At 38.2% G+C, this 18099-nt stretch overlaps 1 protein-coding gene and 1 non-coding gene across 3 annotated transcripts in view; both read right to left on the reverse strand.

Moving 5' to 3' along the window:
* LOC134358500 (serine/threonine-protein phosphatase 2B catalytic subunit beta isoform) overlaps positions 1 to 18099 on the reverse strand; it is a 113676-nt gene that overhangs the window by 36628 nt on the left and 58949 nt on the right. For both annotated transcript variants that reach the window (XM_063070787.1, XM_063070788.1), the window contains exons 3-7: positions 14750 to 14874; positions 7759 to 7870; positions 6638 to 6783; positions 5371 to 5510; positions 5208 to 5285 (exon numbers count right to left, since the gene is read on the reverse strand). In XM_063070787.1, the coding sequence (XP_062926857.1) occupies positions 5208 to 5285; positions 5371 to 5510; positions 6638 to 6783; positions 7759 to 7870; positions 14750 to 14874 (601 nt within the window). The remainder of the gene's footprint in view (positions 1 to 5207; positions 5286 to 5370; positions 5511 to 6637; positions 6784 to 7758; positions 7871 to 14749; positions 14875 to 18099) is intronic.
* Positions 7521 to 7658, reverse strand: LOC134358639 (small nucleolar RNA SNORA84). The gene has a single exon (XR_010020910.1). It is a non-coding gene; the product is annotated as a small nucleolar RNA SNORA84 (small nucleolar RNA).

Raw genomic sequence — 18099 nt, forward strand, 5'->3', positions numbered from 1 at the left:
AACTCACCCCAACATGTCTTTTACATTTTAACCCACCATGGGCAATAGAAAAGTCACTGTTGCAAACAGTGCAGCAAGCAACACTGTCATTATTTTTGAAGTCGACTGTAAAGCCCGCCTACAGAGAAAACTGATAGGTCTACTTAGCACGAAGAGAGACTAATCAGGATGCTCGCTCTCGCTCTCAAAAAAAATTGATTTTCGGGATATTGTATATAATTTCCGGGCGTCAGGGAGCCACTATCAATATGCGAGAGACTCCCGGAACTTCCGGGAGAGGTGAGATGTCTGCATTACTGATGCAGTAAGAGAAGATCTCAGTTTAATATTCTGGCAGGTTAGCATATTTGTATCCAGATTCAAGTTCGTCAATGTTAGCTGATACTGTTCATATCGTGATGGGTTTCCATTTACAACTCTCTGAGATGGATCATATATCATCAAAATCAGTGCAGTCAAATTGAAAGATTATACTTGAAATAAAGTTGAGAAGTCCAATCTAACCTCTGGGACAGGATATGGGAAACAACATGCAGATGTATTTGGTAAAGGTACTGCAGCCCTGGGGCCTTAAGTCTTTGCACCACAATCATGCTTGTTCTCACTCTGGCTCTGCCTATTTGATTACAGCTAGGAAATTCAAATCCAGCACCCACTTGGTAGATAAGCACTGAACTCAATTTACGGCATTAGATATTCAAACTGATATCACAAACTTACACAATGTAAAATATTCATTTTACTTCTCTGGCATCAAAAATGTAATGTAGTGATCCAGACTATTAGTATGTAGCATTCAGCTATACATTTTAATAAATTTGTTGAGGCATAAAGTGCAGTTGATTTATAGAGTTAATTTTCATTCTTGTAGCTTTCTTTTGCTGCACTAAATCTTTCTGAGCCTGTAGTGCTGCACAAAATCCCTTTGCAATTCACTGCTCAGTATTCTGCATGAAATGTGTTTTGCACAAAAGGGTGCAAGATTTTCCACATAGTTACAGGCTGTACAAACAATAAGATATACAATTGAAGGGCTCAGACTACATTCATCGAGTGCACATGGGACACGGTTTGTGTACCCTAAGGACAGATCCAGCTGGACCCATTCCTTGCACGTCTTGAGCTTGCACCAAAGGAACTGGGAATACAATGGACCCCAAATCAGAACAAAGTAACTACAATAGATAGAGAGCACTGTCAAAGGTTGGCGCAATCACACTTGTGGTCAAATAAAAATACAAAAAATGTGAAAACAAAGCACAGATACAGTACTTTGCGACTTTATTAATATTATGTCATACGTTCCATTTTCAGTATATTTGATTTTTGAGCTGTAGTTGTGAAATTACAATCTTGTCTACAAAATGAAAAATATATCTGAACCACTTCCAATTACTAAAGATATTACACTGGACAACAAAGATTTTGCTTCCTGAATACTTTTGGGTGTATTAATGGATTTTGGGCTGCTGATCATGAAAATCACCATGACATTTCCCTTGCATGCACCATTTGCTTGAAATCACCTAGATTTGTTACTTCAATTCATAATCCAATTCAGAATAACTGATGCCAAGATTAAGGAAGGCTTTTTTGTTGGTCCACAATCAAACAGGTCATCAATAAAAGGCAATTCAAAGAACTTCTTGGGGGACCAGAGAAAATCGCATGGAAGGCATTCAAGGATGCTGTTGAAAATTTTCTTGGCAGCTACGGAGCAGCAACTACGTATAGCTGGTTGACAACATGCTTCAAGCATACAAAACCTGCAAACTTAAGCAAGAAGCCTCAGGCACTGAGTACAAATGAAAATCATCAACTTCATTGAACTATTGCAAAGCACAGGCATTGTTATGCAATTAAATGCATTATATTCAATAAAAGTTAATTTCTTGTTTCTCCAAATTCCTACATGATACAAGTAGTCTGAAATTATATTTGTGTTCTGATTCAAGTGGTCTATCATAAACAAAAGAGTATCTGAGGAAGCAACACTTTTGAAAAAAAACTGTTGTCCAGTGTTATTCTTCCCATTTCATTCTGTATGGAACTAATATTAATAAATGAATGACTCCCTTGTTACATTTTTAAAAAGCAAGCATAATCTTCAGAAAATTTCAGCGATAGGTTAGTATGATGTTGAAAGACCCGAAACACCCAATGATTCCAGGAACATCACTGAAGATGTGTCCAGAAGCATCAATAGATGTATGTACACAGCAGTCAAAGTATTTCAGCTTATTTTTCCACTGTGTTCACTAACTAATACTGAGAGGAAACCTGAAAGAGGTATAAAAAAGTAGGAGGCATAGATAAGGGAGATAGTCAGAAGTCTTCCCCCTATGCAGAGGTGCTCAAGACCAGAGGACATGGGTTTAAGGTAAATAAGAGGTATAGAGGGGATCTGAAGACGACTCCCGCCCCCCCAGATAATCCAGAATATACTGTCCAAGAAGTTTGAGAAAGATACTCCCGACATTTAAGAAACAACTTAACAAGCACTTGACTTGCCAAAGCAAAGATTCTTTGACGACAAAATAAACCCTGGTAAACGAGAATAGAATAACTTGAGAAACAGCATGGACATGTCGGGCCAAAGGACCTGTTTGTTTACTGTATGTTTGTTTTCTGTGACTAGCATTACTGCACTAAAGTTGAGAGAATCAGTTAAAATAGTGATAATGTCCTATGGCTACTGGTGTTCCACAGGAATCTAAGCTGGGATCTTTATTGTTCATTATTTATATAATTGATTTTGATGGGCTTGGTTAGTAAAATTACAGATGATACTAAAATAGGTGGGATCAAAGACAGCGAAGAAAGTTATGATAACTTGACAAGTTAGGTTAGCAGGCCAAGAATTAGAAAACTACATTCAACTCAGTTAAGTGTGAGGTGATGCATTTTTGGGAAGTCAAATCCAGGTAGGACCCTGGAAAGCGTTGTAGAATAAAGGGATCTAGAAGTACAGGTACATAGTTTGCTGAAAAATACCTCTGAACCACTTCCAAATACTAAGATGTTATTCTTCATAAGGTAGTGAAGAAGGTGTTTGGCAGGCTAGACTTCAAGGGAATAAGTACAAGAGATGGGCATTGACAAGATGCTGGCAAGGCTACACTTGGGGAGTATTATATGTAGTTTTGCTAACCCTGTAATAGGAATGATGTCATAAAGTAGGAAAGAATACAAAGATTATTTATGAGAATGTTGCCAAGACTCAAGGGCCTGAGTTATAAAGAGATGTTCAAGCAGCATCTATGGGAGGAAATGAGTTGAAGTTCCTCTTGCAGACTATTTGTTGCTTCAGTTTAAGATCATATTAGGATAGCAAGGTTTCTTTGAAGGTCAACTTTCAGGGATTCTAGAGCCAAAATATAGCTTGCAACCTTACTGGTAGATTGTTACAAGAAAAAAGTAAATTCAAGCTCAATGAAAGGCCTCAGCCCTAAACGTCAACTGTTTGTTCACTCCATAGATGCTGCCTGACCTGCTGAGTTCCTCTAGCATTTTGTGTGTCGCTTCAATGAAAGAATGATTGTCAAGCTAAGCTACATTTAGATTAGACATAGGACACACTAGTTCACTCTTTTCCACCAATTATACTGAGAGAAATAACACAAATAAAACTTACAGAAGAGGAAATTAGCATAAAAACCTTGGGAAAGTTTAGTTCACTTCAAACAGATTTATCAGTCACGACAACCTTGTAATTATGAGCTCTTGAAGGGCAAGTATCGGGTAGCAGTTAAAACAGAAAAGAAAGCTAGTGAGACAGGAACATTATAGAGCACTTGAAGATGCAATCGAGACGAACCTTCAGCCCACTCAAGGTTGAAATGCACAAGTACAGGGATCAATTTCAAGTAGAAGCTGCATAATATGTATGAACACTAAAGGCTTAGAGAATATAAGACTGTCACCAAATTGTAATGAAATATGATATTTCTAATCAATTACTGAATTAAAAGACATAATATTAAATTATGTCATTCCTAGTCTATGAACTTAGCTAAGTTACATAGTACATGATCCTAGCTAAATCCCTGGGTTGCAGATTTAAAACTCAGTGACAATTGTTCAGTTACCTCTACATTTTCAGTTGCAAAAACAGAAGTGCTGCTCGGAACTACAATTATGATCTCAATGTATTTCAAGATAAGAATTTCCAAACAAACTCAGGCAATGTACAGCTTAAAAATAACATTCCAAGGTTACTCTGATCTATTCCCCATATAAGTTATGCACATTATTTAGACAAGATTTAGAAGTTTATCTTTGCCATTTTAGTACATGAGTTGGTAATGTGAATTTTCCAATGGCAATCTGGGCCTGGTACCAGGAATTAAACTTGCCAATACTGGGTGTAGTTCAATGCTAGAAATTCAAATAGTCATTCCCTTGTGCAAAACTTTACACCAAACGTTAACTGATTCTTCAATTATTAAGTGCATCAAAGTCTAACTTAAGACAGTACATATTTAACACTGAAGCAAATCACAAGAGTGCAAATCCTACCAGGTTTTAAGAATAGTGCAACCCAACAATATTGAGGCAAAGTGATAGTTTGTACTTTGTACACGTCACGCAATACCATGTTTTCAATATTACACATCTGCAACGCACTAGATGACAAAGGACTTTCTTTTTAAAATAATCATCAGATGAGATCAGATCATCCACTCCATTCCTTCGTCTTCTCATATCATAAATTACAAATCCATATCTCAATGACTCCAGAGTACGTATTTTGTGGAATCTTATTTGAGAGCTAAACTTTAAGATGAAGATAGTGTTTTTTGTTGAGTACAACTACTAGAGATGTCGTAAATCTGAAATTGAAATAGAAAATGCTGGAGATGTACAGTTCTCATCAGGTCAGGTTGCATCTATAGCCAGAAATAATTAATGTTTTTCGTCCATTATCTTTCATCATAGTTTGGAAAAGTTACAGAGCTTGATGTTTCTGGTTGCACTGTAAAGGGAAGGGTAGAATACTGATTGCATGCTGAGAACATAGAGTTTGAATGACAGAGCAACAGCGTTTCTACTACTTGAAATATGTTAGATTTCTAACTTACCCTAAAATATCATCAACCTGAAAAACCAACTCAGTTTCTCCAGAGATGCTGCCTAATCTCCCATTATTTCCAACATTACGATTTCAAATGTATAGATGTTTCAAATGAATTGAGAAAAATTCTTACCCTGCATCCTGGGCTTCATGAGCACGAATAATTGATAGCAAATTATTATTTTGAAGAAATTCACAAACAGCTGGGTAGCTGAAACAAGAAAGTATTTTTTTAAATATAAAAACACAGAAATCTAAAATTTAATGCACAAAGTCAGCCTGCCCATTAACTGTACCTGTAGAAGTAGGAGCATCCCCGCACTGTATTATGACTGAAGTGATCTTGAGTTTTTTCATTTCCAAAATCCTCTGAAGGATCTGACCACAACAAGTCACACATTGGCCCAAAAGCAGGTGGCTCCTTAAACCTATCTAACTGTGAAGAGACATGTCAAGAAAACAAAAAAGTCAATATACACCAATGAATCGCATTCCTAGCTGAAATTCCACTTCCTTCCTTCTAACACAATTTAACCTGATTTGGAAATTCATCATCAAATCAGTGTTATCACAAGTTAAAATACTCAATTCAATAGCAAGTAGCTTCTGAGATTCACCACACCGCAGGAACCACAGTTTTTTTTGGGTGGGGGGGCAGATTATTTAATAACTCAGTAATAATTTTGTTAAGCATTAAATGTTGTCCTTACGAGTCACATACATATTCTGTGAATGTCACTTCCAGATTAGAGAGCTCAAATAATATACTGTTTCAAATAATGACTGCATGTTTTCAAGCGTCTAAGAACTCCTTTGAAGAACTTCCTCAACACAAGAGATGCTAGAAATCTTTAGCAACATGCTCACACACAAAATGTTGGAGGGACTCAGCAAGTCAGGCAGCATCTACTGAGGGGATTAAACAGTTGACCCTTCATCAGGACTGGGAAGGAAAGAGGCAGAAGCCAGAATAGGAGGGTAGAGGGGAAGCAGTACAAGCTGGCAGGTGACAGGTGGGACCAGGTGAAGGAGAAGGTGGGTGAAGAGAGGCAATAAAGTAAGAAGCTGAGAAAGGATATATGGAAGAGATAAAGAGCTGAAGGAGAAGGAACCTAACAGGAGAGGACAGTAAACTTTGGAAGAAAGGAAAGGAGGGGAACGGGAAGTACCGGGGAGAGCAGAAATTTGTACTTCAATGTCATGAAATACAGGGTATAAAATTTTTTTTTAAATCATTAATGATATAAAAATACAGGCTAAAGTGCCTTGCTGAAGGAAAGGATTAGAGGGCTGCAACTTATCAGTTGGACATCACTGAAGTTTAGAATTGAGTTTCTTAAAAGGAGCAATGGACTCAATTCTTTAATCTGTGGGATGCAGACGGTATCCAAAACAAACATTGAACAAATAATTTTATACTTTAATTTTACAATCCCACCCATTACAAACATGGGCTGTGAAAATCCACAGCAGACATTACAATTTCTATTCAAATCCTCAAGAAATGTCACCACTGCAATAGTGATTTATGTAATGATTTTGAATATCACATAAAATACTTACTCTTCTAATATCTTCTAAACTATGAATTTCTGGTGAAAGCCCCCCATGAACACAAAGAAATTGCTGGTTCAGAAGTGCAGCAAGAGGAAGGCAGTCAAAAGCGTCCATGCAGGCATCATACACTCTTTCAGAATATTTGATTTTACCTATGTAGAGATACTGAAGATTAATATTCAGGTATTGAACTTGTTTCTTGTAATATCAAATGACTATTTCAGATATTTATTTTTATCTACCCTACTATTGATATCCCTTTCCTCCTCCGTCAGTGACCCTTTTGGTAACAATTACCCCTGGAGTTGCTGACTTCCAAATAGTTCCTAATAGCCAATAAATGCACGCTTCTTTTCCCCCTCCTCTTCCCGTATTATTCAACTTGGAGGCTCCAACCAACTAGGGCCAGAAGAATAATTCCTCATGGAAGCGTAGTCAGAGACGCTTAGCCATCACTCACAAAACATATGTGCTTAATCTATTCATACACGTAGGCATGTGCCAGAAATCAGAGCTTTTTCACTTAGACAAAACATTTAATGCAATGCCACTAAAAAGGCCATAACAGATGTTACTGACTCTGCTAAGGCTGAAATTTGAACTGGAGATTTCCAGTCTCCATAATACATGGGCTCTCTTCCATAACCCATCTAAAAATGCATCTTGCATTTAACACAAATAAACTTCCCTACTTCTGTAAAGTCTTCTACCTTCTCACCCAATCAATTTCAGTAGTAGATGCTATGCACTGCTAGAATCATTGATAGGGATAAACAAGTGCTCAACTGCTGTTTAACTGGACTGATACTAACTTATAGGTATAGCTGACACTTTATTTGTGAATGCAAAGTTAAATGGAAGCTCAGTAATTAACCAACTGTCTAATTCTAAATGTTTCTGTGACCGGGCTACAGAGACTGAAGATCAGTCATTACAGGCTCCATGCAAAAATCACAGTGTTACTATTTGCCCAACAATAACAACTGCAGAACTGTATGGTCATCCCAGTCTACAGTAACCACAGGGCAAGCAAGAGATTTACCTTCTCCACAATCCTCCAGACCATTATGAATAGAGTTACTGAATAAAAGACGAATCCTTTGCAACGGAAGTTAATATTTACTCACATTCTTGTTTAAATGTGAAATATTCTGTGAGATGTCTGCATTCGTGATTCCCTCGTAAAAGGAATAAAGTACTTGGGTATAGAATCTTGAGAGTCCACAAATAGAGAACACACTGTTAGGGGAAAAAAAAGATCAGGATTCAAGCTACCAACTCATTATATACACAGTGCTACTCCTCCAGAGGAATTAGTGAAATACAACAAAAGTTAACTTATCAGTATGGCTAACAATAGTTCATTTTTAATACTATAATTCACTTATTGGTACAACGTGAACTGTTGGGTGATGTTCTAAATCATTTTTATTTCTAAATTATGCTCCACCTTTAGTGTTGAAAAAGACTTTCCAAGTCAGGTCGCCAACATTTTGCATGTCATGTTCAATGAAAGTTAGATACCGGGAAAAAAATTGATACATTGTAAGATTCCCAATACTGTGAACTGATTGTACAAAATAAACCATACCGGTGGAAATGAAAGAAAAAGCAAATAAATGTTAAGAAGCAGAATTGATGAAAGGGCTTGCCTTTATATAGCAACTTCAGAATATCCCAAACAGCGTACAAAACACTTTTGCAATCTGTTGTCACTGTTTCAAAAGTAAAAATGAAGCTTGATAAAGAGGATCAAGCTAAGCTTATTGTCATGTGCACAAATACGGAGAGGTACAGACTTGCTCGTAGCAATATCACAGGCACAGTTCCTGATAACACACAGAACCGACATTGTACATAAAAAAGATGTGATAACATAGTTGCCTTTTGTGTGATGGACTGTTAAGCAGAAATTACAAGGACAATGGAGAAAGTTCTCCTGATCTTCAAATTATTGCCATGTCATCTTTTACATCAATTCAAAATGGCACTAAATGATGAAAGTTCATCTCAGGACTAAATGATAGAATCCTTCTGAAATTAGCCTTTTTTCTAGACTATCAAACAGTGGAAACATTTTCTCAACATTTATTTTATTCTGCCCTCTATTAATTTTTATAAGCTAAACTGAAACTTTGTTTTGATATTTCCTTCTGCTAAATTCCAGAAAATGAAGACACCTGCAGCAATTAATCCAGCTCACCATGCTGCACCACCTCAACAGCAAGTGTACCTTCTATAAGCAGAATTAATCAGATGCTGTCTCAGCAATTGCAGCAAGATTCCTTTCTTGGATGTTCAAGATTCTCAGCTAACAGATTATTTCTGTTCCCAATTATCTGCTAAACCTGAATGCTAATATTATGAAGAAGAAATCTGCAGATGCTAATATTATGATCCATGTGCAAGGGCACCGAATCTCTGGATATCAACACATATTAGATTCTCATCTCCTAAAAAAAATCTGTTTTGCTATACTTACTAGGGTAGATAAAATCTATCTGTGAATAAACTAGTTGCTTGACTGATTTATAAAACTTCATAGCATCCAAGTCCTCTTCCCACCTAGATGATCACCAAAATATTACATTCAAACTCATTATATCCCACTAAATCCCACCTCAAACTTAAAATAATCTACTCATCGTCAATCCTTTTGATTATACTCAAAGCCAAGCAGCCACAAAACAAAGAAGCCCAATAGATCCCATTAAAACAAATGACAACTCACCCAACGTGCAGAGGAAAAACGAGGGGGAAAACATGCAAACAATAAAAGTAAACAAATAGCATTCAGAACTGAAGTTCACACTGTGATCGCTGCAGGCCACAGTTTGGTGCGGAGATGAGAAAACCTCATTGAGTAACAAGTTGAAGTTCAGCACGGAGACAAGTAAACCTCACGAAGCAGCGATCTGAACCGGCCCCTGCTTCGCCTCCGGTCCAACACCCTGTCTTTTTCAATCAGGCCCGGTGTTTAAATCATCCATACCTTGCTCTAGGACCCAGAACCTGCCGTTTTGATTAGCTCTCAGGCTGGTGCTCCACCACCTCAATGCAGCCCATACCCAACATTTCCAGTTTGGCTCAGCACTTAAATTAATCAAACCTCAGGCTCTCAGGTCCAGGTCAGGGCCCCACCATCTCGACTCTGCATCGCCTCCGCTCACCTCACTACGGTTCTGCCAAATCTAACTGCCTCCACGTTCACTCCAGAAATGGCCAAACTGGCTTATTCCTCACTCTACGACCCAAAAGTCACTACATCGACTCAGCCTGTACATACCGTGCCGCAGTTGTTCTGCACCTTCGAGACCTCAGTTCCAACTGCAAAAATGCCAGGTCGTACAGGCGGTTCAAAAGCTCTACTCTGACAGGAAAGTTACAACCTATTGTTTGCAGTGATTGTTTTGCAAAAAAAAATGTAATTAATGAAGTACTTAGTTATTTTCTTTGTTTTATTTGCCACCAGCAAGCAGTCGCTGAGCTTCACCAGCGCCATCTTAAACTGGAAGGGTTACTCAGCAAACCTTTGAGCTCAATACATATACATGCATATGATTTATGGGCATAGGTAGACCACTTGTCCTTTGAATCTGCTCTGCTATTAAATAAGATTATAAATTATCCGCACATTGCAGTCTACCCACTAGTTTGTCATCCCCTCAGGTCATCATTAATCCACCATTTCCCTTGGGAGAAGAATATTAAACACTCTCTACTTTCCAAAGTGTAAATGCACTTCTGTCTTAAATGGACAACTTGTATGTACGTATTTATTTTTTTAACACACACAGTGACGTCTGATTCTGCCTAAAGAGAAAGCAATCCTTCCATGTCCACTCAGCTACGATATACAATCTCTGTCTCCTACAATGCCATCCTCTTCTCTCATTTTTCTATCTCTACCACATCGTTTCTCAAGGTGAGGCCCTTGGAGTCAGTGCAACAAACATTTAACAGGTCTGGACGCTATGTGTTAAATTAAAATAGCAAATTGCTATCATTCCTAGTAATTTAGATGACCAAAGCTTAAGACTGAAATTTTCAAGAAATTACAGGGACACAATGGAATGGTTAGAGAGAAACTGCTTTTGCTGGTTAAAGAATATAGCATAAGAAAAACTACTTTGAAAATTAGAGCCAAGCTTTTCCACAACAAACTTCAGAAGCACGTGCATTCAAAGAATATGAAATATTTGGACAACTCATCCTAATTGCAGTTCTTGATAACTCTTAATTTTAAATTTGCAATGGATAAATTTTTGTTAAGCAAAGGTGATGGCAGATACAAGGAAAAAGCAGGTTTATAACATCAGCATTATCACATATTACAAGTTTAAGCGTTTAAATGCTCTATTTCTGTTTCTATTTTCCTTATATTTTTTATTTATTAATAGCACAAAGATATTTGAAATTACACCATTTTAAATGCATCACCTACTGCCATACCTTCTATCTGATTTCTCAATCTTCCATTGGCAACCTACATCTTATACAGTACCTATCATTTATTTAAGATTTTGGTCTTAAATTAAATGTATCATTCCCAACCAATGCGGGATTACCTAAAGAAACTCTCGAGAATATTCCTAATCAACACCATCTTACTGCAACGGACAGCATCTAAAATTGTTTTTCCCTTTTCAGCTCTATGACCTTGCTCTAGGAAACTATTAAGTACATTTTATGAATTTATCTTCAAAAATATTTTGCTAATTTGTCATAATTATCAGGAAATAAGCTTATCATTTCATAAGTTAACACTTTACCCAAGCTATGACTAGACATAGTGAGATTACAAAGAGATGTAGAAAAATTAAGTTAGTCGGCAAAGAGCCAGTAAAAAGGAGGCAATCAGCAGGGAAATTGCAAGATTGTCTATTTTAGCAAGAAAAATAATAAAGAGCTGTATTTACCTAAATGAAGAGAGATTGCAGTGCTCTGACATGGAGAGGATATGGGTGGCTTGTTGTATGATTCACACAAGGCTAACATGCATGTACAAGAAGAAATTAGGATCACTGATGGAAAATAATTTACTGTTAGAGAAACCGAAGACAAATGTTCGGACCACATCTGAAGAATTATGTACAAAACTGGTTTCCTTATTTAAGGAAGGATGTTAAGGTGTTGGAGCAGAGAAGGCTTTGTAGACTAAACCTGAAACGGATGAGTTGTTTTAAATGAAAAGGCTGGAGTCTGTATCTGCTGGAGTTTGGAAGTCAGAGAAGGGATTGAATGGAACCTACTGAGGGGTTCAGATAGGTGGATATATAGGCTGAATGCACAATGAACCCATGAACATTACATCACTTGTATTTTCTCTCTTCTTTGCACTACTTACTTAACTTTCAAATGTACTTCTTGTATTTTACAGATTTTTTTAATTATGTATTGTAATGTACTGTTGCTGCAAAACAACAAATTTCATGGCATATGCCAGTGATATTAAACTTTATTCTGATATTGACAAGATGCTTCCTCTTGTGGGAAAATTTAGAACTGGGACTACTGTTTAAAAATAAGGGTTGCCCACTTGACATGATATGGCAAAAGAATTTCTCCTAGGGGGCTGTGTTTTGGGCAATGGAAGCCAAGCCTTTGACAATGTCTAAGGCAGTGGTACTGTAGATATATTCTTGATAGGCAAGGGAGTGAAAGGCCAATGAGGTTTGAGTGAAAAATGAAGTTGAGGTTATAATGAGATCAACCCTTAAATAGCAAACCAACCTGCTCTAATTTGTATACCATTATGTAGCACAACTGCTTTTAGAGGTCTCATAGGTTACTTCTATAAATCATTTGTATTACTTGTTATCTAATGTCTCCACACAAACTTTTACTTTCCAGTTTTCCTAGTTCATGTACATCATGTCACTCATTACCATCAGATCTATTCTACAATCCTTTCTTGTTTCACCTTTCCCTTCTAAATATTAAGAACTTGAAGTAATTCCCAATTTCAGTAAATATTCAATCATAAGAGCAATCAGACCGAATCACCTTTACTTATACTTCATATAAATTTTTACAAGTATTTTGTTCATTTTAACAGTATATTGCAATCTTTAACACAAGGGATTCAGCAGATGTTGGAAATCCAGAGTACCACACACAAAATGCTGGAGGAACTCAGCATGCCAGGCAGCATCTATGGAAAGGAATAAAGAGTCAACATTTCAGGCCAAGGCCCTTCATCAGGACTTGCACCAGTCCTGATATTACCCAACTTGCTGAGTTCCTCCAGTATTTGGTGTGTTACTCTATACTATGATCTTTATAATTTGTGATCCTTATTAATCTTCCAATCAATTCTATCTGAACAATGATACTGCTTTAATACTGTTAATGCATTTTACATTCCCCTTTTTAAAAAATTGAGTTTTGTCCATGACGCTGGTCATCCTATTAGACAGGACATTGTCTCAATCGATACAAGTGGAGCTTATATCTGTGGTACAGCTCACAGTTTCTCCAAACACCACAAATCAAAACCTTTCTCTCACTACTTTCTTTGAGCAAGGCATTCAACTCTTTAATTTAAACCTAAACAAATTTAAATTTAGACTATTACTAATCTGAGATTCTGTATCTTAATTTCGACCCTGGCTCTTGATGATTCCCCCCACAATCTGCATCAAGAAAGCTCACCAACATCTCCACTTCCTCAGGAGGCTAAAGAAATTAGGTATGTCCCTGTCAACCCTTACAACTTTTATAGATGGTCCATAGAAAGCATCTGGATGCATCACTGCTTGGTACGGCAACTACTCTGCCCATGACCACAAGGAAATGCAGAGTTGTGGACACAGCTCAGCACATCATAGAAACCAACTTCACTTCCATGGGATCTATCTATGCTTCTCACACCTCAGTAAAGCATATTTAAAATTTTAATCACCCCAGCCATTCTCTCTTCCCCTCTCCTCCCTTGAACAGAAGATGCAAAAGCCTGAAAGCACTGGCCACTAGGCTAAAGTACAGCTTTTACTCCACTGTTGTAAGACACTGAGTGGTTCCCTAGGATGATAAGCAAGCAACCTCATAGTGATCTTGCATCTTATTGTTTACCTACACTGCTTTTCTCTATAGCTGTTACACTTTATTCAGCATCCCTTATTGTTTTACGTTGACTAACTCAATGCACTCTGTAATAAATTGATCTATATAAACAGTATGGAAGACAATCTTTTCACTGTACTTTGGTATATGTGGCAATAATAAGCCATTAATAAAGATTGTTCTACTTCTACCAGTCCCACTTTCCTGTTGACCACCTCCTCCTTCACCACCCACCACCTCAGCCCTCCAATTTGAATGATGCCTTGCCTATTAAATCATCTTACAAATTACGACTCTCTCTACATTTGTTGTTTTTATCATGAAAATAGCAGATATTTTGAAGATGTCAAAAAGCCGAGCTTCAGTTTCATGTGCATCCTGAATTCTGCATCAAACTGGCATGTATGTTCCTTTCCCTGTCTATAATCAAGTCTAAAAAAAAACCAACAAACTCCTGGAATTAAAATACTCAGGTTATTTTCCCCTCCAAATATCTGAATCTCAGATTGAAATAATATTTTATAATTTCTGTCCTCCCTGTTTAAGTAGTTGGTGATTCCATCTTTCAGTTAGTAGGAATAACCTGCTTCTCTAAGCAGCTAGTTGCAGGAACAGAGAACAAACTGCAGCATAACTAGCAAGTCCAATCTGTATGCCTGTCGGAGTTATTAAACAGCAATCAACAGAAATCCTAACCCAAAGTCACAAGTTTAATTACAGCAACCCAACTGCTATTTGTGCTATGATTAGCTAATTCAGAGCAGAACAGAAACTGAATATGATCTTCAAATTTAAGGTCATGCACACTTTTATTTCATTGCACCCCTCACCACCTGTTCTACAATATTTTATGCACTGAACCATTACACATTGATAATGCATATAGTACACAACTGAAAATAATGTGATGTGATACCAAAGCTTAAGAAAGAGAAAGGTAGGAAAAGACAGATACATACCTAACTTCAATGATGAACATTTCAGCAGTTCAACAGCCTTCTCCACCGCCTCAACAAAATAACCTTAAAAATTAGATTTTACAGCTCTGCTTACCTCTATGCTGAAATATCCTCGGTCCACATAATCGCCAAGGAAGAGGTATCTGGTGCTGGCTGGTGACCCTCCCACTTCAAATAGCTTCATCAGGTCAAAGAACTGACCATGAATATCCCCACATACTGGAAGAAAACAGCAGCTGCATTTTAAACTCAAACCACTAGACCAAAAGATACCATCCATGAAAATGTACAATAGAAAAATATACATTCAATAATTTTGTGGCTTAAATAATAATGAAATTAAAATGTACCAAAGTACCACATAAATTTGCCACTCCAAACTGCTTGTTTCAAAACTTTAGACAGAATTATATGACTAATTTATAGTACTGCCATTTCAGAATGGCAAGCTTCAAAACTTGAAACCAGCAAGAAAAGCAACCTGAAATAAAATCAATAAAGGAACGTCAACTTCCACCTGCTGGAACTGATTTCACACACAACCATGCTTAACCAGGTATATGAAATGGTTATGATGCAGAGATTTAATTCAGAAATTATGTATTCAACACTGAATTAAAAGTACAGTTACAGGATCACGTACCAACAGTTAACTGTTTAGCTACCGTAAATTAAGGATCAATTAGCTGAACTTTGTCTAGTGCAGCACCTGCTGCAATTCCTTGCAGTGATCGGTCTTGCTGACTAACTTCTCAACTGAGCTAGGGATAAGAAGAAAAAGATTAGAAAAAGCATGACAAAGCATGGATTAATCCTTTTTGCTTGTTTCGTATTGTACATCTCAGCTTTGAAGTGCCAGTCAACTTCCTGCAAGAGCAAAGGTATATCTCATGATTGCCTAACCTGATTGAGTAGCCAGGGTACTGCTCATACCACATGCAGTGGTGCTAGAAAGTTTGTGAACCCTGTAAAATTTTCTCTGTTTCTGCATAAGTATGAGCTAAAATATGATCTAATCTTCATGCAAATCCTATAGCTAGATAAAGAGTACCCAATTAAATAAATAACACAAAAAAATTATACTTGTTCATTTATTTATTGAGAAAAATGATCTAATATTACATCAATTTGTTGGAAAAAGTATGTGAACCTCTGGGGTAATGCCTTCTACAAAAATTTGGAGTCAGGTGTTCCAATCAATGAGATGAGATTGGAGGTGCGGGTTGTAGAGACACAAAGTCAGGTTACCGACACAGCCTGCTATTCTCAAGAAAGATCTATTTATGTGCACTGTGCCTCAATCAAAACTACTTTCTTCCGGCGCCGTCACGAGAGGACAGCCAGCCAGGTTGAACAACCTTGCAACAATAATTTCCTTTGGGATAAATAAAGTTTTATCTTTTCTTATTTTATACTTCAGAAGACAATAGAAGAAGAGTTGTAGAGATGGAGCTGGAAAAGGCTACAAAAGCATTTCTAAATACCTGTGTATTCATTAGTCCACAGTGAGAGAAACTGTCTACAAATGGAGGAACTCAGTACTATTGCTACTCTCCCTGGGAGTGGGCATTCTGCAAAGATCACACCTACAGCACAAGGTGCAATGCTGAAGGAGGTGAAAAAGAACTCAAGGGTAACAGTAAAAGACCTGCAGAAATCTCTGGAACTTGCTAAAGTCTCCATTCATGCTTCCACTATAAGAAAAACACTGAACAACAATGGTGCTCATGGAAGGACCCCACAGAGGAACCCACTGCTCTCCAAAAAAAAATTTCTGCACATCTCAAGTTTGCAAAAGATGACCTAGGTGTTCTACAACACTTCTGGGACAATGCTCTGTGGGCAGATGAGACAAAAGTTGAACTTTTTGGAAGAAATGCACATTGCTATGTTTGGAGGAAAAAGGGCATTGCACACCAACACCAAAACCTCAACCCAACTGTGAAGCATGGTGGAAGGGCTGTGATGCTTCCTCAGGGTCTGGACAGCTTCCAATTCTTGAGAGAACACTGAATTCAAAACTGTATCAAGACATTATACAGGAGAATTCCAGGCTAGCAGCCCATCACCTGAAACTTAATAGAAGTCAAGTCAAGTTTATTGTCATTTCGACCATAAATTGCTGGTACAGTACACAGTAAAAACGAAGCAGCATTCCTCCAGGACCCTGGTGCTACATGAAACAACACAAAACTACACTACACTATAAGAGACAGCGCAAGGCTACACTAGAGTACGTAAAACAACATAAAAACTGCACTAGACTACAGACCTGCACAGGACTACATAAAGTGCACAAAACGGTGCAGGGCAGTACAATAATTAATAAACAAGACAATAGGCACAGTAGAGGACAAATTACAATATAATAATAAATTATGTAGATGTCAGCCTAGACTCTGAATGTTGAGGAGCCTGATGACTTGGGGGAAGAAACTGTTGCACAGTCTGGTCGTGAGAGCCCAAATGCTTCTGTACCTTCTGCCAGATGGCAGGAGGGAGAAGAGTTTGTGTGAGGGGTGTGTAGGGTCTTTCACAATACTGTTTGCTATGCGGGTGCAGCGTGTGGTGTAAATGTCTGTAATAGCGGGAAGAGAGACCCCGATGATCTTCTCAGTTGACCTCACTATCCGCTGCAGGGTCTTGCGATCCGAGACGGTGCAATTCCCGAAGCAAGCAGTGATCAGCTGCTTGGGATGCTTTTGATACATCCTCTGTAGAACGTGGTGAGGATGGGAGGGTGGGAGATGGACTTTTCTCAGCCTTCGCAGAAAGTAGAGACACTGCTGGGCTTTCTTGGCTATGGAGCTGGTGTTGAGAGACCAGGTGAGATTCTCCGCCAGGTGAACACCAAAAAATTTGGTGCTCTTAACGATCTCAATGGAGGAGTCGTCGATGTTCAGCGGAGAGTGGTTGTTCTGTGCTCTCCTGAAGTCAACAACCATCTCTTTTGTTTTGTTCACATTCAGACAGATTGTTGGCTCTGCACCAGTCCGTTAGCCGCTGCACCTCCTCTCTGTATGCTGTATCGTCGTTCTTGCTGATGAGACCCACCACAGTCATGTCATCGGCAAACTTGATGATGTGGTTTGAGCTGTGTGTTGCTGCACAGTCGTGGGTCAGCAGAGTGAACAGCAGTGGACCGAGCACACAGCCCTGGGGGGCCCCCGTGCTCAGTGTGATGGTGTTGGAGATGCTGCTTCTGATCCGGACTGACTGAGGTCTCCCAGTCAGGAAGTCTAGGATCCAGTTGCAGAGGGAGGTGTTCAGGCCCAGCAGTTTCAGCTTTCCAATCAGGTGCTGAAGAATGATTGTGTTGAATGCTGAACTGAAGTCTATGAACAGCATTCGAACGTATGTACGAGGAAATCTGCAGATGCTGGAATTTCAAGCAACACACATAAAAGTTGCTGGTGAACTTGACGAAGGGTCTCAGCCCAAAAC

This window comes from Mobula hypostoma, chromosome 18, assembly GCF_963921235.1.
Source record: "Mobula hypostoma chromosome 18, sMobHyp1.1, whole genome shotgun sequence".
Taxonomy (NCBI): Eukaryota; Metazoa; Chordata; class Chondrichthyes; order Myliobatiformes; family Myliobatidae; genus Mobula; species Mobula hypostoma.